This window comes from Erithacus rubecula (genome assembly GCF_903797595.1).
Source record: "Erithacus rubecula genome assembly, chromosome: 19".
Lineage (NCBI taxonomy): Eukaryota > Metazoa > Chordata > Aves > Passeriformes > Muscicapidae > Erithacus > Erithacus rubecula.
The window spans coordinates 1728312-1753068 of NC_136671.1; the positions used below are offsets into that span (position 1 = coordinate 1728312).

General features: G+C 54.2%; 1 protein-coding gene across 1 annotated transcript in view; it reads left to right on the top strand.

The window, feature by feature from the left end:
- The window catches only part of NOS1 (nitric oxide synthase 1), a 55749-nt gene extending 31598 nt beyond the window's left edge, over positions 1-24151 (top strand). Inside the window, exons 7-29 of the mRNA XM_079322757.1 lie at positions 886-977; positions 1804-1945; positions 2955-3094; positions 3492-3666; positions 5109-5210; positions 5915-6109; positions 7005-7090; positions 9377-9521; positions 9822-9926; positions 10212-10270; positions 12776-12892; positions 13035-13209; positions 13801-13939; positions 14618-14696; positions 15151-15344; positions 15774-15943; positions 16108-16318; positions 17218-17305; positions 17532-17653; positions 18417-18565; positions 19366-19560; positions 20947-21065; positions 22756-24151. Of these exons, the coding sequence (XP_079178883.1) occupies positions 886-977; positions 1804-1945; positions 2955-3094; positions 3492-3666; positions 5109-5210; positions 5915-6109; positions 7005-7090; positions 9377-9521; positions 9822-9926; positions 10212-10270; positions 12776-12892; positions 13035-13209; positions 13801-13939; positions 14618-14696; positions 15151-15344; positions 15774-15943; positions 16108-16318; positions 17218-17305; positions 17532-17653; positions 18417-18565; positions 19366-19560; positions 20947-21065; positions 22756-22771 (3015 nt within the window). The 3' untranslated portion in view covers positions 22772-24151. The remainder of the gene's footprint in view (positions 1-885; positions 978-1803; positions 1946-2954; positions 3095-3491; positions 3667-5108; positions 5211-5914; positions 6110-7004; positions 7091-9376; positions 9522-9821; positions 9927-10211; positions 10271-12775; positions 12893-13034; positions 13210-13800; positions 13940-14617; positions 14697-15150; positions 15345-15773; positions 15944-16107; positions 16319-17217; positions 17306-17531; positions 17654-18416; positions 18566-19365; positions 19561-20946; positions 21066-22755) is intronic.
- The last annotated feature ends 606 nt before the right edge of the window (positions 24152-24757 follow it).

Here is a 24757-nt window from a genome sequence, read left to right on the forward strand (position 1 = left end):
GGTCTGTGGGGTGGGAGATGAGGAGCTGTGTTTGAAATGGGAGCTGGTGCTTCCAGAGTCCTGATTTTCCAAAATCAGATCCTGCTCCAATGTCTTTCCTGCTGCTTCCAAACCTGTTGCTCCACCTGGAGAGAGGCAGCAGGACACATTTATACTGAGATCCAGCAGGAGAGGATTTGGCTCAGTGCCCTTTTGGCAAGGGAAACACAGAACAGGATTGGAAATCAGTGATCCCTAGGGAATCCCTTGGTAGAGAGATGTCCTCTCCTCCTGCAGCCTGGAACAAATCCAGTGCTGCTGAGCAGTTCCTGGGGCTGCTTCACACAGGGAATGGGCACATCCACTTCTGTTGATCACCTTCCTGATTTCCCAATGCTTTCAAGGATACCCCTGGATCCCTGGAAGTGTCCAAGGCCAGGATGGACGGGCCTTGGAGCAACCTGAGATCGTGGAAGGTGTCCCTGCCATGGGCAGGGGGTGGGATGAGATGCTCTTTAAAAGCCCCAACCCAAACCATTCCATGATTCCATGATTCCCTGTCCCTCAGACCTGAGTGGCACCTGTTCTGTTCCAACTCTGGGTGCTGATCCACAAGAAAAGCAGAGCAGAATTCATAATTGTTGGGGGATAAGGCAGGAACAGCAGCAGGTTGGGAGCACGGGAATGAGGAGCTTTTTGCCTGAGCAGCAGATGAGTCACCTCTCCAAAGCAAAAGGGGCAGCTGGATTACACATCCACGTGTTCCAAAGGCAGGAACACATAATTATGGAGCTTTAGATCTCTGAGAAGCCACAGTGGTGCCTGGAGTTCTCCATGTGCTGTGTTTCCTCTGCCTGGCTCTGCCCTAGGAGCTGGAACATCCCCAGAATCCCTTCCCTGTTTCAGGTGTTTGATGCCAGGGACTGCACCACAGCCCATGGGATGTTCAATTACATCTGCAACCACATCAAGTACGCCACCAACAAGGGCAACCTCAGGTGAGCCACCAGGGTTTGGATCCCAGGGCCTCTGAATGAGTGGAGACCCAGCTCTGGGCTTACTGCACAGCCAACATCAGTCCTGGGAAGCATCACAGGGACCTGATCTTGGGTGAAGGAGTCCTGCTGGTCCAAGTCTCTCTCTTCATGCTGCCTGTGGGACTTCAGAGGGAAGATTTTCCCATTATTTCCCCTTTCCTATATTCTGCATCCAGCACAGAGTTCAGACTTTCCTCCAGATCTGTCTGAAACCCCCTGTTAGCATCCCAAATTTCAGAGCCACGGCTTCCTCCAGTGCGACAACTCTTTGAGACTCACTTGGGGTGCACCCAGAGGTGGTGGCAGCTCCTTCTCCTCCAGCATTCACTGGGATGGGGTGGCCCACACTCTTTTTTGAGTTTAACACAAAGGTTTGCCATTGGTGTCAAATTGAGAACGTTAGTACTTAGCAAGATGTTTTCTTTTCTGACACTGAGAGCAAATAAAAAGTTGTTTAGGTTGAATTGCTGTTGTAGGACAATCCCGTTTCATATGTCCTGGTTTACCACAAGCAAAACAACAAGTATTTTTATGAGAGTCCAACTGTACAGTCACAACAGATTTATTTTTTAATTTTGTTTGTCCCTCAAGGGCTTTTTTAAGCTTTTTCTTTTTTTGTCCCAAGTTATATTGACGTTTTCCCCAAATTATCTCCCAACGCTTTTCCCGAATTACCTCTCAACGCTTCCCCAACTTTTCTCTAGATTTCACAACCCGCCTCCCAAAGCTTTGCCCAGCACCTTAACCCTGTGCAGGGGAGAAGTGCAGCTCTGCCTTTCCCTTCCAGGTCTGCCATCACCATCTTCCCTCAGCGCACGGACAGCAAGCACGACTTCCGCATCTGGAACGCGCAGCTGATCCGCTACGCCGGCTACAAGCAGCCCGACGGCTCCGTCCTGGGGGATCCTGCCAACGTGGAGCTCACTGAGGTGACGGCCTCTGGGAGGTTTTGCCAGGGGGATGGTGCTCAGGACAGGCTCAGGAGATGTCTGTTTTCTGGTGTTGAAGTTTGTGGCTTATTGTTTAGGGCGTGGGTGTAAGGGCTGCCAGCCGTGACTCGGAGCGGGACGGAGAGGGAGAGAGTGTAAGAGAGCAAGAGAGGATAAGAGAGAAAGGAATAGAGCACAGAGAGCAATTTCCCATTCACAATACAATAAGTATGTTGGATATTCTAATTTCCATTAACCAATCCACTACAAAATACTGATTTCCTAATATTTGTGTGCAACCTGTAGGAATCGCTGTATAACCATGTTTTATGGTTTTTCTTATCTACAAACCTTATCTCTAAACCTTTTCTGCCATACTTGGAACAGGATGTCTGCTGGCTCTTTGGTATTTTTTGGCATTATCTAAACAAAGGAAGAGGCCTCAAACCTTCACATGGTTGCTGTCAGCCCCACAGTCGAAAACTGCGATCATTTCTATTTCACTTATGGTTTCAAAATCTTTCGCTAAGCACTCATATTTATAAGGTTTTTCTATTTCCTCATTCCCAACACCAGACCTGCCAAAAAGGGTCACAGGGCAGTCCTGAGCACCCCCAGAGGAGGAGGGGCTGGGCTGAGCAGGTTGGGGTTGTCCAGTGCAGCACCACGGGGGAGGTTGGGTTTGTGCTGCCCACAGATTTTTTTTACAGGAATAAAGGCTGGGTTTTGTCATTTTTCTGCTTTTTCACCTGTTGTCTTCCTTCACCATTACAGGCACAAGCCATGATCCTACTAGGGATTTATTCCAGGCTCATTTTCATCCCAAATTCCCCTACTTGGCCATGAGTGGGCTGGGACAGGCCACCCCTTGTTGTAGCTCCCTTTGCTCGACCAAAAGGACAGAAACCCTGCCAGAAGCTGTGCCCAGGACCACACAATTCCCTGCCCACAGTGTCTGAAGAGCAGGTGACCTGCTGGGACACCAACCCTGCCTTTATTGTCACTGCAGATCTGCATCCAGCAGGGCTGGAAGGCTCCGTACGGGCGCTTTGATATCCTGCCTCTGCTGCTCCAGGCCAACGGCAACGACCCCGAGCTCTTCGAGATCCCACCAGAGCTCGTGCTGGAAGTGCCCATCCGGCACCCCAAGTGAGTCAGGGCACCCCAAAACTGCTCGAGGGGGTCAGCAGGACTGAGCTCCTCCACCTCCATCTTTGCCATGGCCTGGGGGCTTCACCCAAGATCCTCTGATGGGTCTTTCCTCCTGTAAAGTTGGCAGAGCTGGCTAAAGTATCTCAGGGCTTTCCTTTGCATCCTGATTGATTTTTCTTGGAAAAGTTTGGAAACTTTTCTTGGAAAGTTTCCTTTTCCTTGAAGTCTCCCACTCCATAATCACCTTGTCCCCATAAACAGCCCCAAAGGGAGGTACTGGTGGAAATATTCTCCTCAAGTCTTTCACCCTGGTGGCAAAGTGACCTCCCCCACCGTTCCCTGCATTGCCAGGGAATTCCTGGCTGATTGCCTAATCCTGACTTTTTCCTGGCAGGTTTGAGTGGTTTAAGGACCTGGGTTTGAAGTGGTACGGGCTGCCAGCCGTTTCCAACATGCTCCTGGAGATTGGGGGCCTGGAGTTCTCCGCCTGCCCCTTCAGCGGGTGGTACATGGGCACGGAGATCGGCGTGCGCGACTACTGCGACAATTCCCGCTACAACATCCTGGAGGTGATTCCCCTGGAGCTGCTGGGGAGCAGGCAGGGCACTGGGGGAGTGCTTGTTGGAGCAGGAGAGCTCGGGATATCCCTTCTCCTGGAGCCACGTGGCTGAGGCTGCCAGGGTGTCTGTGTGGTGTGGGGCCAGCAGGGATGTGGCACAATCAGCGTGATCCCACAGGCTTCCCAAAGAATCCTGGGGATCAGCAGGAACTTGGACATGCACTCAGTGGAGGCCAGGTGCAAAACCATGGAAGGGTGCAGAGACGCTTGGTGGCTCCTCAAGGGACGTGTGTGCTCTAGGGTGGTGTCCTGGTTTGAAGGACAGGTGCCTGCTAATAAAGGCAGGAGCTTCTCTTTGAAATGGAGAATGTCAAACCCCTGCCTCCAAATTATTATTATGATTTTGAAATTAAGGGGCTCTCACCAAAGCTATGGAAATTATGAGTAACAATTCTAGGAAAATAAAAATAGAAATGCAGTATTACAAAGAACAATCCCAAAAACACTGCCAGAGTCAGAATCCAAGCTGACACCCGTCAGTCAGTCAGGGTGGTGGCACAGTCCCATTCAATGGTGGCTGCATCCTCCTGCAGTGGCAGATGTGGTTCAGCTGGAGCAGTGCTCCTTGACAAGGTGCAGTTTTCCTCTGAAGGTGCAGGGATGATGTGGAAGGGTCTGGTTTTCCTCTGGAATCCAGTGGAAAGAAGGTTCCTTGCTGTCCAAAATCTCAGTTTTTCTCTGGGTAGGAAAGGCTTGGCTCCTGCCCTGGCTGGAGCATCTCCCAGTGGGATGATGGAATTTTATCAGTCATGCACTGGGACTCACTGGCCATGAACAGGAGATATCTCCTGGAGGGAGGATGGGCTGTGGGAAGATAAAGATGATTGCCCCAGCTGGTTTTAAAGATGACCCATTAGCAGAGAATATGTGCCAGGAGATCAGGAGCACTGCCCCACCTAGCTCCAACAGATGGTGACAGAATCCACATTTCTGGCCATATCAGCCCAACACAGTTGGAGACCCTCCAGCTGGTCCCATGGCTCAGGACTGCCCACATTGGGAGAGACAAAGCCAAGCCATGGGAAGGTGCCTGTGCAGGGCATCTGAATCCATTAAAACCTTCCAAGGAAAGTTGTGTTATTTAGAGGGGCTGCATCCCTCCCCAGTCTCCTGAAAACCAGAGGAGTGGGAGCAGTGTGAGTGTCCAGCAGCTCCTGGTGGCCTTCTCAGCAGCATTTGTCCACCTGCCTCTGCTCAGGGAGGAGGAAAGGCTGTGCTCCTGCCATGGAGAGGGAAGGGCAGGATTTCTCCCCAGAGGAAGGCACAACATCAGCCCTTCCCTGCCCTATGGGTGCCCTGTGCCAGCCTGGGCTCTCCTGTCTCAGAGCAGAGATCTCTAACCCTTGTTTTTTGGTCATTAAATCCTTCCCCTCCCGCCATCTGTTGTTACAGCAAGTGGCCAAGAAAATGAACCTGGATATGAGGAAAACATCCTCGCTGTGGAAGGACCAGGCCCTGGTGGAGATCAACATTGCTGTGCTCTACAGCTTCCAGGTACTTGGGGTCCTGCCTTGGAGGGACACAGGGACTGGTGGGACCAGTGTGGAGATACCCACCCAAGGATGAAATTGGGTTGTGCCTCCCAAATTTGGGCAGCTGCAGTGAGATTTAATAATCTCCACACTCTGGATGTTGTAAAACAGCACTGCCAGCAGCTGAGTCCTGCTGGACCAGAATATCCCAACAGGGGGAAAATCCAGCCCTTCTGACCTGTCCACAAGGCAGGAACTGGACCAGGTTCTCCCTCAGTCTGCACTTAAGGGTTGAGTAACAAAACCAGTTCTTGGTGACCCAGCTTCAAAGGGTGAGTGCTGCCCAAAGCTGGGTCAGAGCTGCCCTGGAAGAAGCTGGAAGAGCTTCCCAAGGTTCTGAGCATAGGATGCTCCATCCCATCCATCCATCCATCCATCCATCCATCCATCCATCCATCCATCCATGATTCATTCATCCATCCATCCATCCATCCATCCATCCATCCATCCATCCATCCATCCATCCCACAGGGCTCCCATATCCCATCTATTCTCAAAGCTCTGGGGCAGCTTTAGGGCCTCCTTGGGTCAGCAGCCTCCTTGGATCATCCCCAAACACCACGGGAGTGAGCAATATTTGGAACAAACAGCTCCAAACACAAAAATTTGTCTTTTTCCCTCTGGGATGTGCTGACAGCTGCTGCCTCTGCTCTCTTGCCCCTGCAGAGTGACAAGGTGACCATCGTGGATCACCACTCGGCCACCGAGTCCTTCATCAAGCACATGGAGAATGAGTACCGCTGCCGGGGGGGCTGTCCCGCCGACTGGGTCTGGATTGTCCCGCCCATGTCGGGCAGCATCACCCCTGTCTTCCACCAGGAGATGCTCAACTACCGCCTGACGCCCTCCTTCGAGTACCAGGTGTTGCCCCCTCCTCTGCCTCTCACCCTGTGGGCAGGGGCGGGGTGGGAGTGGAGAGAGGGAGGATGAGAGGATGGCTCCTGTATCCCATCCCAGGGTGCAGAATTGAGAGGATGGCTCCTGTATCCCATCCCAGGGTGCAGGATTGAGAGGATGTTCCTGTATCCCATCCCAGGGTGCAGGTTTGAGAGGATGGTGGGACAGGGGCCTGGCCCAGCAGCCCCAGCAGGGATCAAACACTGCTGCTGGTGTATTTAACACTCCAGAGCATGAAGAAAACCCCTAAGCAAACAGTCCCTGGTTGTCCAGCCATCCCTGCTCCGGTGCTTTCCACACAATGTGACCTTTAGTCAAGAGCCCTTAAGGAATAATCAGAGCAGGAGCAGTCTGTTCACTCCTGTACCAACCCACCAGGCACCCCGATGCTTCTGGCTCTGATGCAGCCTGCAAGGGCACAGAATGAGCTCTCTGTGTTTGCTCCTGGCTTCAGCTGCCTCCCCTTCCCAAAGGGCCTCTTAGGGAAAAAAACCTGTGGCCAGAGCAGGGGAAAGGATCTGTTTCCATCACCTCTCCCCTTCTGGCGCTGCCTTCCTTTTGGCTGTGGCCTATTAATGCTCCTCTTGAGAGGTGACAGAGCAATTGGCCAGATGCTGTTACAAGCCAGGAGGGTTTATTAGATTGAAATTTTCCTGGGCATGTTCCATTGCCCAAAAAAAAAAAAAGCCCCACGAGGCTCCAAAGATCAGGGACATAGAGAGGAGAGGGAGAGCTGTGGAGTAGCAGCTGTTCCTCCCCTTCCTGACTGGAAGAATTTAACTCTCAGTGCTGTGAGTGCTGCATTTCTCCAAGCTCTGAGCACTCCCTGCCATGTCTGACCTGCTTTTCCCTCCCCTAGCCTGACCCCTGGAACACCCACGTGTGGAAGGGGGTCAATGGGACACCCACCAAGAAGAGAGCCATTGGCTTTAAGAAGCTGGCAAAGTAAGTACCAGCCCTACTGGAAAGGCCTGGAATGTTTGGGGCTGATCCTGGATTTAAGCACCTACATCTGTAGGGGGTGTGTGCATCACCCTAGAGATGCTGGGCTCTGAGCCTGGGCCCACTTTGGGCCACTGAGGGCTTCAGCTGCCAGGAGGGACATTTGGGGACACAGGCTGTCCTTTGCACCCCCCTTAGACCACCACAAGGGCTGTGACAGGTGAATACCAGATCCTGGGTATTGTTTGTTCTCCCAAGCTGTTCCTTCTCTTAATGCTCAGGGATGGCTTTTTGAGGGTGTTTCTCCTGTTTGTCCTTTCCTTGGGGCAGGAAGATTTCCCCCTCCCTCCTCATAGCTGTGTTGGCACTAACTCCTGTCCACATTCCTCCTTTTCCCATGGACTTTTTCCCTCTGTGAGGAGAACCTGCCCCCAGTGTGTGCCCAACCTGCTTTGTAAGGAAGGGGGGAGATGGGAATGAGGGATCTCCCTGCAGGCAGCAGATGGATCAGGGCTGGGCTGAGATTTGCACTTCATGGTCAGTTGCCCCCTGGCAAGGGGCCACCTCAGTCCCTCTTCCCTGCCAAGGCTCCTCAGCAGCAGAGATGCAGGAATGAAACTCAGTTTGGACCCTTTGGCTGATTCTGGTGCAAATTCGTCCCCTGTGGGCCATTGGCAGAGAGGAGCTGCTGGTTCTGTGGCAGCAGAGCCAAGGCAGGAGGGGGCTGGGTGTGCCCTGGTGGCAGTGGCCAGGCTGCCAGGTGGCCCTGGCTTCTCACAGCACCTCCCCACGCTTCAGCTTCCCCAAATCTCTGCTATCAATTTGCTCCCACTCTTCAGCTGTCACCTCCTTCAAGCTGCTCTCCCTGGTGCATCCATAAACAGGATCAGCAGCTGAGGAATGTGCTCCTCACTGACACTGGGGCTGGGGGAAGAGCAGGAGGAAAAATGCTTTTATAGCATTGAGGGATGGTTTTATAAAGATGTGAGCGTGGCAGGTAATTTAAAATGAAATCTCCATTGTTCTTGATGTAGGGAAAGGAATTGTTTCTGTAATTCACCATTAATCCTGTCTGGATCTGAGCTTATCAGCTGTAGAAGAGGCAGCCTGAGCCCAGAGCCTTGAGCGTGATTTGGTGCCTGCTCAGACTCAAAAATCTGGGCAAATCTGAGCCTTCAGAGCTCCAGTCCCTGCCCCCTCCCTTCCTGGGGCCAGTGCAGGTCCTGGGGACAGGGGACACTGCCACCAGGGATAACAGAGGGCAGAACTCCACTGAGGGTGTAATACAGCAGAAAACAGATGTTCTGAGGCTGGCTTTGCCATGGAGAGGAGCTGCCAGGGGCAGGCAGGATAAACCAGCCTGGAAGAGTTTCTACCTCTTCTTTCCTCTTTTTTTTCCCCTCCCTAAATGATTCCCCAAAATCAGAGCATTTCTGAGCAGGGGCAGAGGGGAGCTGGACTCCTCCTGCCCACTGTGACCATTGCAGCTGCAGCCTCCATTCCCCACAGGCCATCTGAAGGGGATGCAGGAGCCCTGCTGACCTCAGAAACCTGGGGCAAGGGCTGTCAAAGTGAATCAAGCAGCCCTTCCTCCTGCAGAGGCCACAGACATGCTTTGTGCTCCCTCAGCCTCCCAAAAATTGCCTTTCCCTGTTGCAGCACCAGCCTAAACCCAGACCTGGTGCTGCATCACCTCAGCTAGGGTTGGGCACAGGCTGGTGACCTCCCAGGGCCCCTCTGCCCTGAGCCAGTGGGGAAATCTGGAGGAAAAGCAGCCAGTCACAGCTGCAGGCACTGGAAACAGCCAGATAAGGCTGAGATAAATGTGCCACCCCAAGTTCAGTGTGACCCTGGTGTCCCCTGCTCTGTGTGGGGCAGGGCAGCTCCTGGATTTAAGGGATGGAGGAGCTGCTGTTCCTCCTGGAGCTCCTGCTCTGGTTGGTTCCAGCTTTTCCTTTGGCATTACCTGCCCCTGATTCTTCTCCTGCTTCTCTGGCCCTGCAGAAACACCACCCCCCTGCCTGCTTTAGCATTTTCCTCTTTCAGCCCACCCAGGTATTTGAGCTCTGTTCAAGCTCCCCCATCTCCTTTTCCTCTTTGACAAGTCAAACTCCTCCAGAGCTTCCCTGTTTGCCATACAGCAACCAAAAAATGGATGCTACAGCTTTGTAAGGCTGTTCATTTCATAGGAAATAAAAAGGTCTGTTCATTTGATAGGAATTAAAAATGTCTGGGCTAGAGGCACGGGTAAGGAGCAAGCTCTGACTGGGATTCATTCCTGCTTGCCAGGGCTGTGAAGTTCTCAGCCAAGCTGATGGGCCAGGCCATGGCCAAGAGGGTCAAGGCCACCATCCTGTATGCCACAGAGACAGGCAAGTCCCAGGTCTATGCAAAGACTCTGTGTGAGATCTTCAAGCACGCCTTCGATGCCAAGGTAAGGAGCCTGACACCTGAGGGGTGTGAAATCCCTGCTGCTCCAAGGAAATATGTGGAAAACAGCTGCCAAGGGCCTCCAGGGTGTGACCCTGTGGGTCTGGGCTGGGTTTTTGCAGCTGATTTCCTGCAGCCATTGCAGCATTGATTTGTCTGTGGCCCCTGGGGTGGCAGCTCCAGCGTTGCCCGTGTCACTGTTCCCATGCAGGGATCTCAGCAGGGATGTGCTGCTGCCATCCCCAGGGGTGCTGGAGCCTGCCCTGGAGGCTCCCAGCTCTCTGTAACCTCTCTGTGCTCCCAGGTGATGTCCATGGACGAGTATGACATCGTGCACCTGGAGCACGAGACCATGGTCCTGGTGGTGACCAGCACCTTTGGCAACGGGGACCCCCCTGAGAACGGAGAGGTAGGGCAGCAGGAGGGGACAGCAGTGGGACAGGGCCAGCAGTGTCCTCTTCTGCTTCAGGCTGAGCTGCAGTGACCCAAACCAGCCCCAGGTGCTATCTCCTGAGTCCCTGCCAGGAGACAATCCATTGTGAATTCATCCTGTGGCACCAGTGTCACCAGAAGGTGACAGTCCCCTGGCGTGGGACAGTTCCCTAGCTGGGAACAGTGAGCAGGCTGTGCTCAGGGCTTGCTTTCCTGCAAAACCTGCCAAAGCTGATGGACTTCTTTTATTCTTTTTCTGCAGAAATTTGGCTGTGCATTAATGGAGATGAAGAATCCCAACTCCAACCTGGAGGAGAGGAAGTAAGAGCACTCCAACCCTTTCCCCTCCCAGTCCAAACTCTAGCATGCAGCACAGGTTTCCCAAAAGAGAGTGGGAAATCCTCAGGCAGATTCCTCATTTGCAAATATCCAGGATTGGGACCTGCCTGGAGAGCCAGGGAATGGAGAGAGTGGAGTCCCAGGAAGGACAAAAGCACAGAGTCAGGGGTGCCTGTGGATCCCAGCTTGTAATTCCCTGGGATGACACTTTAAAGCTTCTCTCTTCATCTTGAAGAGGCAGGAATCTATTTTAGAAAACAGATAAAAGTAGGAATTTCCCCCAAAATCGTTGATTCTGAGAGCCAGAGCCTGTTCAGGGGGCACTAAAATAGTAATGGTTGGAGGTAGAAGGGAGCTCCCAGCCTTGCAGATGTAGGTGGGGGAGGGCTTGAGAACCAGATTTAGCTCCATGCATGGTGTGAAAAGATTTCTAGGGAAAATAAGAGCTGTGATAATCCTGTGATGTTTGTAACCGGTACCCTGGAGACCGAATGTGGGATTGTAGAAAATCCCCCTTCAGGGGAAGATGAGCTTTGAGCATCTCCCTGCACATCCCAGGGGCTGGGAAAGGAGGGCAGTGAGAATAATCATGCAGGGTCTCCTCTTATTTTAGCTCTGAAGAATGAAATATTTCCCAGAACTGGGACACTGCTGTGCCCTGGAATGTCCCCTGAGCTAACAACTGGCACAGGGCTGCTCCTTAATTAAGGATGGAGCAGCCTGGCCAGGGCTGCAGGGCAGCTCCAGCCCCCTGGCTCAGTGTCACTGGGGCTGTGGGGTGGTGACAGACACGGCAGAGCTGCAGCCCCAGGTGCTCTCCTTGCTGTGCATCCCTGCAGGGCTGAAAACCCATCAGCTTCCCGATGGCCTCTGCCTGAAAGGGGACAGTGACAAAGCAGGATGTGCCCTGTGGTGGACAAGGGGCATTCCACATGTGTTTTTCACCCCAAGGATCTTCTCTTTGACCCCTCAGGCAGATTTCAGGAGTTTAAAAACCCCTGAGCTCAACCTTGCTGTCCCAGATACCTCCAAGTGTAATTGAAGGAATTTCTGAGAGCCAAACAGGGACACCTCCCACTGTCCCAGGGTGCTCAACCCCAATGTCCAGCCTGGCCTGGGACACTGCCAGGGATCCAGGGGCAGCCACAGCTGCTCTGGGCCAACTGTTTTTGGGGTTGCCCCAGCCAATATCCAGGACTTTGCTGACATCAAACACACAAAAAACATTCTGCAATGAGGAAAGCAGACCTGGAGGAGACTCAGGGGAAGAGGGAGAGTGTCAGCCTGGCAAAAGAGAGCTGGAGAGAGCAGTTCCTGTCCTTGCATCCCAGGGGATGCTGAGCCCCCTCAGGGCAGGGTGGCCTCTCTAAATCCCTGCACAGGATCCTGTCAGGGCTTTGTGGCCACAGCTCTCTGCCCACAGCCCTGAGGCTCTGCTGGGGTTGATATTTGGCTCCTCACATCTTACAGCAAGAGTTTTCCAAGGGTTTTCCAAAGCTCTCCATTCCACAGCACAAGGACCTTCCCATTCCAGCTGCTGTCCCAGCCTTGGGCCCAGCACCCACCTGGGGAATTTGGGCTTTGTGTCCATCTAATCCAGAGGGTTTTGCTGCGCTGAGCAGAGTCTGGGATTGCAGAAAATCCCTCCCAATGGAAGATGAGCTTTGAGCATCTCAGGCTGGGGAGGGAGGGAGGGAGGCTCCCTGCGCTGGGCTAGCCAGGGTGAGGCCATGGCCAGGGCCAGCAGTGGGCTGGAGCAGGTGGAGAGGCAGGACAGCTGCAGGTGAGGGCAGGCAGGAGCAGAGGTGGCACTGGGGCTCTGTGACCCGGCTGTCACTCGGCTCGGGGCTGTGCTCTCTGAGCTGTGCTGTGACTCATGCACACACCACTGCTCACTGCTCTGACTGTAAATTTAGAAACTCTTGTGTGGAGCAATTTTGGGAGATGGTTCAATTCAGAAATACTTCTGCTGTTGTCAGATTTTTTTTTCCCCCCTTGCTCCCCTTCCCCCTCCTCATCCCTTCTTCTCTCACTCCATTTTTTGTTTTATTTTTTTTTAATTTCCCACCTCCTATGAATGAATAAACCTTCAGAATATCTCTTCAGACACACACACATACATTGTGTGCTGCCAGGGAAGGGCAGGTAAAGCCAAAGGGGCTGGCAGCTTTGCGTCATAGGGGACAACGTGGTGGCCAGCACAGTGACAAGGAGGTGACAAGGACCAAGACAGTGACAAGGGGGTGACAAGGACCATGACAGTGACAAGGGGGTGACAAGGACCATGACAGTGACAAGGGGGTGACAAGGTACAGCTGGGGAATGCAGAGGGGCTTCTATGGCTTTACCACGGAGGGATCACATTCCTCTGCCCTTCCCAGTGGTGGAATTGTGAGCCCCGAGCTGTGGTTTGGGTTGGGTCCCCTCCGAGCTCGGAGCCAGGTGCGGTGACCCCGCTGCAACCCCGGGTGCTGTCGCTGTCCACAGGAGCTACAAGGTGCGGTTCAACAGTGTCTCCTCCTACTCGGACGCACGGAAATCCTCCAGCGATGGCCCCGACTCCAGGGACAACTTTGAGAGCACGGGGCCCCTGGCCAACGTCAGGTAAAGGGGACGGGGCGGGGGGACAGACCCCGGCTCTGCCCTCCACACCCGAGCGTTCTGGGGAGGTGCAGACTGCTGTGGGGGGTGTGGGGCAGGGTTAGGGGTGTGCAGTGTCCCTGCCAGCCGGGCCCTGTCCCCTCAGGTTCTCGGTGTTCGGGCTGGGCTCCCGGGCGTACCCGCACTTCTGCGCCTTCGCCCGCGCCGTGGACACGCTGCTGGAGGAGCTGGGCGGGGAGAGGATCCTCCGCATGGGAGAGGGGGATGAGCTCTGCGGCCAGGAGGAATCCTTCAGGACATGGGCCAAGAAGGTCTTCAAGGTAACCTGGTGTAGCAGGGAGGAGAAGGACAGGGGTTAGAGCCGGATCTGAGCCCAGCTTTCCCTCCCCGGGATGCTCCAGCAGCATCCCAGCCCACAATGAAGAAGGGGGAGCTGATGCTGTGGCTTATGCTGACCACCAAAAGGTCACCAAATTCCTGTGTCATCCCAGATACCTGGGAAGAAGAGCACCACGATGCTAATTTGGCTATAGGAGTGGCAGAAAGCATAATGCAACATAGTTCTTTGTGTAATGGAGAAGCAAAAGAGAGCTTTATTTAAAGAAACACTGCACTTATATATAGGTTAGTTCATGCAATATAAAATAGAAAAGACTTATTGAAGGCAACACCTCTTTGAAAACATGCTTTGTGTAAAACATCATGTCTCCAGCAGGTGTTTAATCATTGTTACAATTTCTTGTTCCTGGAGCAGTCTGAGAACCTCAAGGCTTCAAGGCTGCTTTTTTCCCTGCTTCCCAACAACACCACGAGCTGTGCCCGTGCTCCCTACACTTTTAGGAGCTCCTTCTCCATGTGGGGTGGGATCAGTGGGGTCAGGGAGGTGCCTGAGGGCCTGGTGTGTGCTGCAGGCAGCCTGCGACGTGTTCTGCGTGGGGGACGACGTCAACATCGAGAAAGCCAACAACTCCCTGATCAGCAACGACCGCAGCTGGAAGAGGAGCAAATTCCGCCTCACCTACGTGGCCGAGGCCCCAGAGCTCACACAAGGTACAGACAGGCTCCCCTGCAGGGCTCTGGCTGTGGGCAGATAGAGAAGACACAGTGGTAAAGGGACCAAACCCTGTTTTTTGTCTCTGTTAAGTTCCCAGAGTTCCAGCCCTGCTTTTCCCCCCATTCCCTGCCCTGGGAGCAGCCTGTGACAGTCCCAGGCCCCTCTGGCCAGTCCCTGTCTGTGTCTGTAACAGAGATGTTTGGACATGATGTGCTCTCCCTCCTCCTGACCCTGTTTTTGAAGGGAGGAGCTGGAACCTTGGGATGTTTCCAAGCTGATTTTGCCCAGTGCTGCTCCACCGAGCGCTGCGGAGCGAGGGCAGGTGCAGCCCACGGACACCTGGCCCTGAGCACAGCTCCTGCAGTGCAGGATCTGCTGCACCAGCTATGCTCTTCCTTCCCAAAACCTTCCCAAAACCTTCCCAAAACCTCCTGCCAGCCAGGTGGCCCTGGCAGCAACAGGAGCCCTGAGTCTCATGGAGGTGCTTTTGGAGTCACTAAAAACACGTGCTGGGGTCACCTCTGGGGTTTGCCATCCCTTGGGCTTGCAGGAGGGAGGTCAAACTTCTGTGGTCAGCTCTGCTCTGAAGGGTTGAACCCACAATTACCCTACAAAAGCCAGAAGTCCTTGGCTGTGCTCTGCTGAATCCCTTCCCTGGCTCTTTTCCTCCTCAGGACTTTACAGCATCCACAAAAAGCGTGTCTATGCAGCCCGGCTCCTCACACGCCAGAACCTGCAGAGCCCCAAGTCCAGGTGAGAGAGGCTGCTGTCCTGGAAGCTGAGCACACACCTGGGGCACCCAAAACAGTGTCACCAACAGCCCTGGGTGTCCATGGAACCCACCTTTGTGCACACCATGAGTAGGACTGGCAGCCAGTGAAGGGTGTTCCTGACCCCCATGCACAGTGAAATTCCTGCTGGTCCCTCCCTCAGCCCATGGGATGGGGAGCTGGCTGGAGTGGCAGCAAAGGAGGGATAAAATTGCTGAGCAAGAGATTAAATTGGTTTTCCCCTTTTAAATAAAAGTCCCTGAGGGTGAATCAGGGCTGTCCCTTCTCACTGCTGTGACCTTGGTGACACGGCCACCACAGCTTGGCTGTGCCACCAGCACTGTCCAGGGCACCAGCAGCTCCTGAGGCCAGGGCTCAGTGACACCCTGAAGGATCCCCCAAAACACTTTTTCCTGCTCTTCCTCCTTCCCTGGCAGCCGCCTGACGATTTTCCTGCGCCTGCACACCAACGGGCACCAGGGGCTGCAGTACTTGCCCGGGGACCACCTGGGGGTGTTCCCAGGGAACCACGAGGACTTGGTCAATGCCCTCATAGACAGGCTTGAGGATGCCCCTCCAACCAACCAGCTGGTGAAGGTGGAGCTGCTGGAAGAGAGGAACACTGCTCTAGGTAACCAGGGAGTACAGGTGGCCTCTCTCCTGCAGTGCTTGGAGCTCCTCAGGGAAGTGGGTGGCCCCAGGAAAGTTATTTTCACTTGGATGGGGAGCAACTCCTTCATCCCTGCTCTGTCCAGAGCCTGCACTTGAGATGTGGAGCAAGGGTTGGAAGGGTGGGCAGGGCCCTGGGGAAGATACTCCATGGGAAAATTAAAGGTGTTATATTCCCTTAGAAAGGGACTGGGAAAAAGAATTAAGGGATCATGAGGGGCCATGCCAACACCGTATTTCAGGGATAAGTCTGGTTCCCTGCTGCCATGCATGCTGTAGCTGGAGATGGAAACCTCTAATCTAGTGTCTCAGAGGGGGATGAAAACCAGGATTTGCCACCCTGGCCCTGCTGCTGAGCTGATCAGGCTTGTTCTGGATTGCCTTCTGGCAGGTGTCATCAGCAACTGGACAGATGAGAACCGTGTCCCACCCTGCACCATCTTCCAGGCCTTCAAGTACTACCTGGACATCACCACCCCTCCCACCCCACTGCTGCTGCAGCAGTTCGCTCTGCTGGCCACCAGTGACAAGGAGAAGAAACGTCTGCAGGTCCTGAGCAAGGTAAAGAGCCCAAGCCCCAGGTTCTGCAAGGGACAATCAGCCCAGCCAGGGCATTTCCATCCCATGCTGTGCACTGCCACCCACTCCAGCTCTGCTGGGATATCACTTGAGATACCTGGAAAAGGCTGATCCTACATCTCTCTCCTCCCTGCCTTTTTTCCCAGGGCTTGCAGGAGTACGAGGAGTGGAAGTGGTCCAAGAACCCCACAATTGTGGAGGTGCTGGAGGAGTTCCCCTCGGTGCAGATGCCCTCCACGCTGCTGCTCACCCAGCTGCCCCTCCTGCAGCCTCGCTACTACTCCATCAGCTCGTCCCCAGAGATGTACCCGGGAGAGGTGCACCTCACCGTGGCCGTGGTGTCCTACCGCACCCGAGGTACTGCCAGGGCTGGGGGAGCAGCTCAGGGGTCCCCCCACCACGTCTCTGCATGGGAGATGTTCCTTCAGAGCCTTTCTGCTGTGCCTGGGAGGGCTGAGCTGGAATGGACTAGACAGAGGGAAAGGGATAAAATAGGTGTTCACTGAAAGGAGGCACTTTGGGCAGTGCGAGAGCTGGCAGGGGCTACACCAACATGGATCACAGTCATGAGTTTTACACTTTTATAAGTTTTGGTTCATCTGCACATTGGGGTTAATTATCCCATGGAGTCTCAGCCCCCTGGTTTGCTCCCCTTTCCCTTGCTGTTTCTGCTTTTTAGGTACCAGTTGTCCTGGATTCTTCAGCTAGGAAGGAATTGTTTTATCACTCCTCTGTGAACTTACTAACACTTAACATGAAGTTTTAGAGTTAAACACTAAGCAGCAGAGAGTCTGAAAAATAAAAAAGCTAAAACCCAAGGGATCACTGCTTGCTGCAAGAGTAGATTACCCCCCAAATCCACATTCCCAGTAGCCAAACTTGTGTAGCAGTGCTGTGTCCAAGCATGGTCCTGGTGTGGATGGACACAGCCCTGGAGCTCTGCAGGACACAGGGAGGACACTGGAGGGTTTGTGTCTGGCAGCATCACGATGCTGCTCCTGCCAAAAAGGGTCCAAAGGAGAGCTGGGTGATCCCTAAGGAATGTGGAGCTCCAGCTGTGCCAGGTCTGGGTCATGGGGATGGGATCCAGAGGGATCCAAGTGCCAAACTCTTCCAAGTTCACAGAGGACGGATGCCGAGTATGAAATGTCTCAGGCCGTGTTCGTGCAGGATGCAGAAGGGAGGGTTTTAGGAAAGAGATGGAGTTGTAGGGTGATGTGCCATGTACAGAGCTCCTTCCCTCCCTCCCTTCCCAGATGGAGAGGGCCCGATTCACCACGGAGTGTGCTCCTCGTGGCTCAGCCGCATCCAGACGGATGAAGTGGTGCCCTGCTTTGTACGAGGGTGAGTGACCCACAGCAGACCAGGAGGAGGAGGGGGTGACACTCTCTGCCCTCCATGGCTGGGCTGGCTTTGCGAGCAAACGCTCCCCCTAGGAGAGAAATCCTGCACAAACTGTCACATGCCTGGTGTGCTGTGCAGAAGGTGTGTGAGCAGGCTGTGGGCAGGGCAGGGAGCAGGAGCTCCTGCCTGTCTCAGCAGGTCTGTGTGTGTGTGTGTGTGTGTGCAGAGCCCCCGGGTTCCACCTGCCGCAGGACCCGCAGGTGCCCTGCATCCTCATCGGGCCCGGCACCGGCATCGCGCCCTTCCGCAGCTTCTGGCAGCAGCGCCTCTTCGACATTCAGCACAAAGGTGGGGCCTTCCTCCTCCTCCTCCTCCTCCTCTTCCTCCTCCTCTTCCTCCTCCTCCTCCTCTTCCTCCTCCTCCTCCTCTTCCTCCTCTTCCTCTTCCTCCTCCTCCTCTTCTTCCTCCTCCTCTTCTTCCTCCTCCTCTTCCTCTTCTTCCTCCTCCTCTTCCTCTTCTTCCTCCTCCTCCTGAATGGGGCCTTGCTCTTCCTCACCTCACACAGGTTTTTGGATGGGGCCATCCTCCTCTTCCTCAACTCGCACAGATTTTGGGTGGGGCCACCCTGTTCCTCTTCCTCTTCCTCACCTCACACAGATTTGCATGGAACCTTCCTTTTCCTCACCTCACACACATAGATTTTGGGTGGGGCTGTCCTCTTCCTCACCTCACATAGATTTTGGGTGGGGTCCTGCTCTTCCTCACCTCACATAGGTTTTTGGATGGGGCCATCCTCCTCTTCCTCAACTCGCACAGATTTTGGGTGGGGCCACCCTGTTCCTCTTCCTCTTCCTCACCTCACACAGATTTGCATGGAACCTTCCTTTTCCTCACCTCACACACATAGATTTTGGGTGGGGCTGTCCTCTTCCTCACCTCACAGAGATTTTGGGTGGGGCTGTCCTGTTGCTCACAGCTTTTGGGATCCCGTGTTGGGGTGCAGGGGTGGGTCCCACCTGCCAGGGGTGTCCCCACAGCTCTGCTGCAGCCCGGGGGAGGTGGCCCGTGGCCATTGGTGGCCCCGGCTGATGGTGTTCCCTGCTGTCCCCAGGGCTGAAGCCGTGCCCCATGGTGTTGGTGTTTGGCTGCCGGCAGTCCAGGATCGACCACATCTACAAGGAGGAGACGCTGTTTGCCAAAAGCCAGGGTGTCTTCAGAGAGCTCTACACGGCCTATTCCCGGGAACCCGACAAACCAAAGGTGGGCACGGCCCTGGGATCCCACAGGGAGCCCACAGGGATGGGCACACTGCTGCCTTGGCCACTGGCCACTCATCCCTGGGTCACCAAAACAGGCAGGGCTGGCCCTTCCCACTGGCCACCAATGCCCAGGGTGTGTCCCCACCCCAGTGCCAGCCTGAATGGGAGGGGAGGGAAAGGGAAAGGGAAAAAGGAAAGGGAAAAGTGAAAGAAAGGGGAAGGGAAAGGTGGAAGGGAGAAGGAAAAGGAAAGGGAAAAAGGAAAGGAAAGGGGAAAGGAAAAAGAAAGGAAAAAAGGAAAAGGGAAGGTGAATGGAAACTTAAGGAAAAAGAAAAGGGGAAAGGGACAGAGAAAGGAAAGGGGAAGGGAAAAAAAAGGGCAAGGGAGGAAAGGAAGGGGAAAAAAAGGGGGAAGAAAGGGAAAGGGAAAGGGAAAGGGAAAGGGAAAGGGAAAGGGAAAGGGAAAGGGAAAGGGAAAGGGAAAGGGAAAGGGAAAGGGAAAGGGAAAGGGAAAGGGAAAGGGAAAGGAAGTCACCCAGTGGGGTGGTCCAGAGCCAGTGCAAATTCCTGCTCTAGATTCCCACTGGGACCTGAGCTTCCTGGCAATGGAAGAGACGGGGCAGGTGTGCCCATGCAAGAGCAGGGCCACGCTTTGCTGCTGTCCCCATCTCTTTTTGTCACTGTGGGTGCTGCAGGGCACAGCTGTGTCCCCCCAAGAGGGTCACACCTCAGTGCCACCCCCAGGCAGGACAGGGCTGAGGGACTGGAGTGAACCCCAGCTCCCTGCTGCTCCTGCCCTCAGAAATACGTGCAGGACGTGCTGCAGGAGCAGCTGGCCCAGACCGTGTTCAGGGCGCTGCAGGAGCAGGGAGGCCACATCTACGTGTGCGGGGACGTCACCATGGCCGGGGACGTGCTGAAGGCCGTGCAGAGCATCCTGAGGCAGCAGGGACAGCTGTCAGCAGAGCAGGCAGGAGCCTTCCTCAGCAAGCTACGGGTGAGTGCCCTGACACCTGTGTGCCATCTGTGTGCCATCAGTGTCACCTGTGTGTGTGCCACCTGTATGCCACTACTGTCACCTGTGTGCCACCAGTGTCACCTGTGTGCCATCAGTGTCACCTGTGTGTGTCACCTGTGTGCCATCAGTGTCACCTGTGTGCCACCTGTGTCATCTGTGTGTGTCACCTGTGTGCCACCTGTGTGCCATCAGTGTCACCTGTGTCACCTGTGTGCCACCTGAATCACCTGTGTGTGTCACCTGTGTGCCAGTACTGTCACCTGTGTGCCACCAGTGTGCCATCAGTGTCACCAGTGTGCCACTGGTGTGCCACCAGTGTCACTTGTGTGTGTGCCACACTGCTACCTGTGTGTGTGCCACCTGTGTGTGCCACTACTGTCATTTGTGTGCCACCAGTGTCACCTGTGTGTGTGCAGGGTGCCACCACTGACACCTGTGTGTGCAGGGTGACACTGCCACCTGTGCGTGCCACTAGAGTCACGTGTGCCACCACTGTCGCCTCTGTGTGCCACCACCTCTGTGTGCCACCACTGTCACCCATGTGCCACCACCGCCACCTCCTGCCAGGGGCACTGCACCTGCTGCCTGCCCCTCCCTCCCTGTGCCCAGGGACGGGCAGAGGTGACACTCCTGAGGTTCCTGTGTGCAGGGAGGGCACCTGGCTGCTGTGAGGAGCTCTGGGGACAGCACTTCTGGGCACCCCTGGCAGGGCTGGCTGGCCCTGCAAAGTCCCTCCATCAGAAAAATGAATTTATCAGGGCGTTCTGTGGGTTCAGATCTCCACAATCTCCCTGTCTGTGCCAAACACAGGTGATGCAGCTGGAGCTTAAACGAGCTCAGTTTGGGACACAGGAGCATGGATGGGTGCTGGAACAGCTCTGCCTCTCCCCAGGGAGATAACTCAGCAGGATTCCCATGGGATTTCCCCTTCTGGGCCATGTCCCCACCTCCATCCAGGCCCCAAGGGAGCCTTTGGAGTCAGTGAGTTGGGGTCACTCTGAATTCTTCAGAGAGAAATCAGAGTGCAGGGGTTGAATCAAAGCTTTGGATGGATTGAAGTGCATTAAGCCACTCACACATAAAGTAGATGTAGAAGTAAGTAAGTAGGTTTTAGTTGAGCTCTAATGCTTTTAGTAAGTGAAAGGTTTCAAATGCCAGAGCAGCAGAGCCTCTGGCTGTGCTCAGACTGGCTTGGGGCTGCCAGGAATTTCCAGCAGCTGAGGGCTCCAGTCCGTGGAGCAGCTCCCCTTTCCCCAAGTGCCACCTTGGGCAGGTCCCTGCCCCACATCCCCTCCTGACAGACCCCAGACTGTGCAGGGCTGTGCTGGGGCTGGCTCCAGCCCTTGACAGGCCCCATTTCCCCAGGATGACAGCCGGTACCACGAGGATATTTTTGGAGTCACCCTGCGCACGTACGAGGTGACAAACCGCCTTAGATCCGAGTCCATCGCCTTCATCGAGGAGAGCAAGAGAGACACGGATGAGTGAGTCCACACCTTTGCTTAACCCCTCAGTCACCTCCTGGGCTGGGGAGTGGGGAAGGAAGCTTTGTGCACACTTAGAGCAGAGGCTGAGGGATTTTTGCTCTGGCAGTGTTTCTGGAATGGCTGTCACCTCTCTAGGATAAATCCTCTCAGATTCCCAATTTATTGCACCGATGTGCTCAGAGCTGACAATGCCATCCAAAGGAAAAAGGTCCTGCCTGCAGCCTGTTTCCAGGCTGGAAAAACCCACAGGAAGGGGTGACTCTCCCCAGCTCCCTCCAGGTGTTCAGCTCTCCATGCCCCTTCAGGAAAGATCCAGAGATTTTTCTCCCTGCTGCTGCAAAAACAACCAGAAGTTTAGGAGGAAAAAAAAAAAAAAATCTTGACATTTGGCGTGTTTGTTTCTACTCTGCCAAGTCCTGCCATTTGCTAAGCTTGGTCATGGTGGGATTTTCCCTGGCTGAGGAGAAGGATTATTTAGGATCAAGGCTGGGCAGCTGCATGGATCTTGCTCCTTGTGTTGGCCCTTGGTAGCCTGGGGTGAAATCTCTTCCCTGGGTAGTGCCTGGAGTGGGTTTCCCCACATCCCTGAGGCTTGGTAGGAATTTTTCTCAAAGGAATCACACTCCGGGGTCTGGACTCTATCAGAGTACTTGTGGGTAGGTGTCCTGGTTTGAAGGACAGGTCTCTGCTAATAAAGGCAGAAGCTTCTCTTTGAAATGGAGAATGTAAAAACCCTTCCTCCAAATTATTATTATAATTATGAAATTAAGGGGCTCTCAGGCAAAGATTAGGAATAATTGACAAGGAAAATTAAAACAGAAATACAGTATTACAAAGAACAATCTCAAAACACTGCCAGAGTCAGAATCCAAGCTGACACCCGTCAGTCAGTCAGGGTGGTGGCACAGTCCCGTTCAATGGTGGCTGCATCCTCCTGCAGGGGCAGATGTGGCTCAGCTGGAGCAGTGCTCCTGGACAAGGTGCAGTTTCCTCTGAAGGTCCAGGGATGATGTGGAAAGGTCCAATTTTCCTGTGGAATCCAGTGTAAAAGGCTGCTCTGATGTTCCAAATCTCAGTTTTTCTCTGGGTAGGAAAGGCTTGGCTCCTGCCCTGGCTGGAGCATCTCCCAGTGGGATGATGGAATTTTATCAGTCATGCATTGGGACTCACTGGCCATGAACAGGAGATATCTCCTGGAGGGAGGATGGGCTGTGGAAAGATAGATGATTGCCCCAGCTGGTTTAAAGATGGCCCATTAGCAGATAATATGTGCCACGGTGATAAAGATCACTGCCACACCCAGTTTTAAACAATGTCCCATTAACAGGAGATAATTGCCACAGAGATAAGAATCGCTGCCACACCCAGTTTTTAACAATGGTGCATTAGCAGGTGATACCTCCTTGATGAAGGGTGGGTCATGGACAAGATGAAGATGATTCCCCAGCTGGTTTAAAGATGACCCATTAGCAGGAAATATGTGCCAGGAAATCAGGGTCACTGCCCCACCTGGTTTAACAGATGGGGACAGAATCCACCTTTCTGGCCACATCAGCCCAGCACAGCAGGGATAAAGGATAACCTTCCTGCCTACCTCTGCAAACTCCTGCCCACAGCACAGATATTCCAGGCTGGGATGATCCCAGTGCTCCCGCTAAGGCTGCCCTTTCTCCCCTTTCCCTTGCAGGGTTTTCTGCTCCTAACTGGACCCTTCACCCCAGGGGATGCCAAACCAGTCCCAGCACCTGCTGTCCCCTCCAGCTGGAGGGCACTGGGTTTTGTATTTCACGGACACGGTGGCTCCTTTTCCACGGGGATCTGCCCATGGAAAGCTCTGTCTCTCGTCCTGTCCTTGTGTCCTGATGATGATGACTTTTATTTCCTTTCCTCCTCCTTCTCTTGCTCTTGTCCATTTCTTGTGGCCATTTCTTTTCACCTCCTTCCCCTTCCGTGGATTTCCCCACTGGAGTTTGATGGCTTTATAACCTGCAGTGGCTCTTTTCAGAATTCCACATTTCCCCTCCTACCCATGAGGGCATTTTGCAGCTGCATGAAATCACCACCATCACCTTTGTGATCATTTTGGGGTGCTTCTGGGGGTGAGCAGAGGTGGCAGGGGCTGGGCAATGGTGAGGTCTTGTTGCTTGTCCAGAGCTGGGGGTTGTTCCTGCCAGGCTCCCTCTTTCCCCAGCTTGGCTGAATCCTTGCTTTCATGGCTTTCCTTTGGGTTTGGACAAACCTGGGCATGTACCCAAGGCTGGGGGCAGATGATGTGCAATTCCCATGAATTTTATCCATCCCCATGCAGCCTGGGTACAGCTGTGTGTTTTTTGATCTGATTTATGTGTCACAATATCTCCTAAATGGCCCCTGCACTTTGTCTCTCTTTCCCTGCTCCCTGTGAGCCTCTCCTTTTGCTCAACCCCAAATTTTGCTGGCATGGAAGCTCTCCCACAAGCTCTGAACACACAGGCCAAGGAAAAGCTCCTGGCAGTGACTTCTCCAGAGGGTTTTACAGGGAATATTGTGGGAGGTGGCTGCACCCAGAGCTCTGCATGCTCTGATCCCTCTCCCAGATGAGCCTGGAAATCAAGGAGGATGGGACAGAAGCAGCTCCCAGCTGACAGAGGCACCTCTTGGGAACAAAGGCAGCACTTGGAGGGGGATGGAGGCTCCAGGTCTTTGGCAAGGATGAGGAATCATGAAATCCCAGAGCCATCAGCACATCTCATGAGCACCTCTAGGACAGCTCTCTCCACGTTTTGGGGAGCAGAAAGTGCCACCTGCCTGCCAGGAGAGACACGTGTGGCATTTGGAGGAGGCAGGCTGCTCTGTGCCCTGCCAGCAGCGTGGCTGCCTCAGCCAGGACATCTCTGGGACAAGGGAGGTGAGATCAGCTGCAAAGGTGCTGGGCTCTGACACGCTCACACCTCAGCTGCAAGAACCTGGCCCCAAAAGCAATTTGTTCACACAACCACAGAGAGGTTGGAGAGAACAGAACAGAGAAAACAGAGAAAAGCTGTCTGCAAGGGAGAGCAAATGTGACCTTGTGTGTCCTTCCTCCTGCTGCTCCCTGAAGAATCACAGAAGGGGCACTGGAAGGGGCCCACAAGGATCCAGCCCAGCTCCTGGCTCATCCAGGGATTGAACCCTGGTGTTCTCAGCACCAGGCTCTGCCCAGCTGAGCCAGCCCCAGGTCTGTCCTCCCCCAGTGCCATCTCAAGGACAGCAGGACGTGGCTGCAGCTCTTGCTGGAGGCAGGGATGCAGGGTTGGCATCTGGAGGTGGCAGCTGCTGACCCTCCCCTCCTGCCCTGCTCTGTGCACAGATCCTGGATGGAGCTGGGATTGCCCAGGAGCTCTCACAGGGCTGATACCACCTGCCCTGAGCTACAGGCAGCACAGAAGGAGCTGCAGGAGGTTTGTTGCTCTCCCAGCCTGTGGAACAAGCCCCACAGTTCCCCTGTCGCAGGCTGTGCTGTTATCCCCACCCTCAGCCAGGATCTCCTGCCCCATCTCCATGGGCTGTGACACCTTCTGCATCAACTCCCTGAATCCCTGAAGCATCTCCAGCCCAAAATCCAGGAGCAGAAGGGCTCCATGCACCAGGAGGATTTGAGATGCAGGTCTGCTGGAGCCAGCTGAGCATCTAACTCGGGATAAAATGAATAAATGCTGCCACGGTGTGGC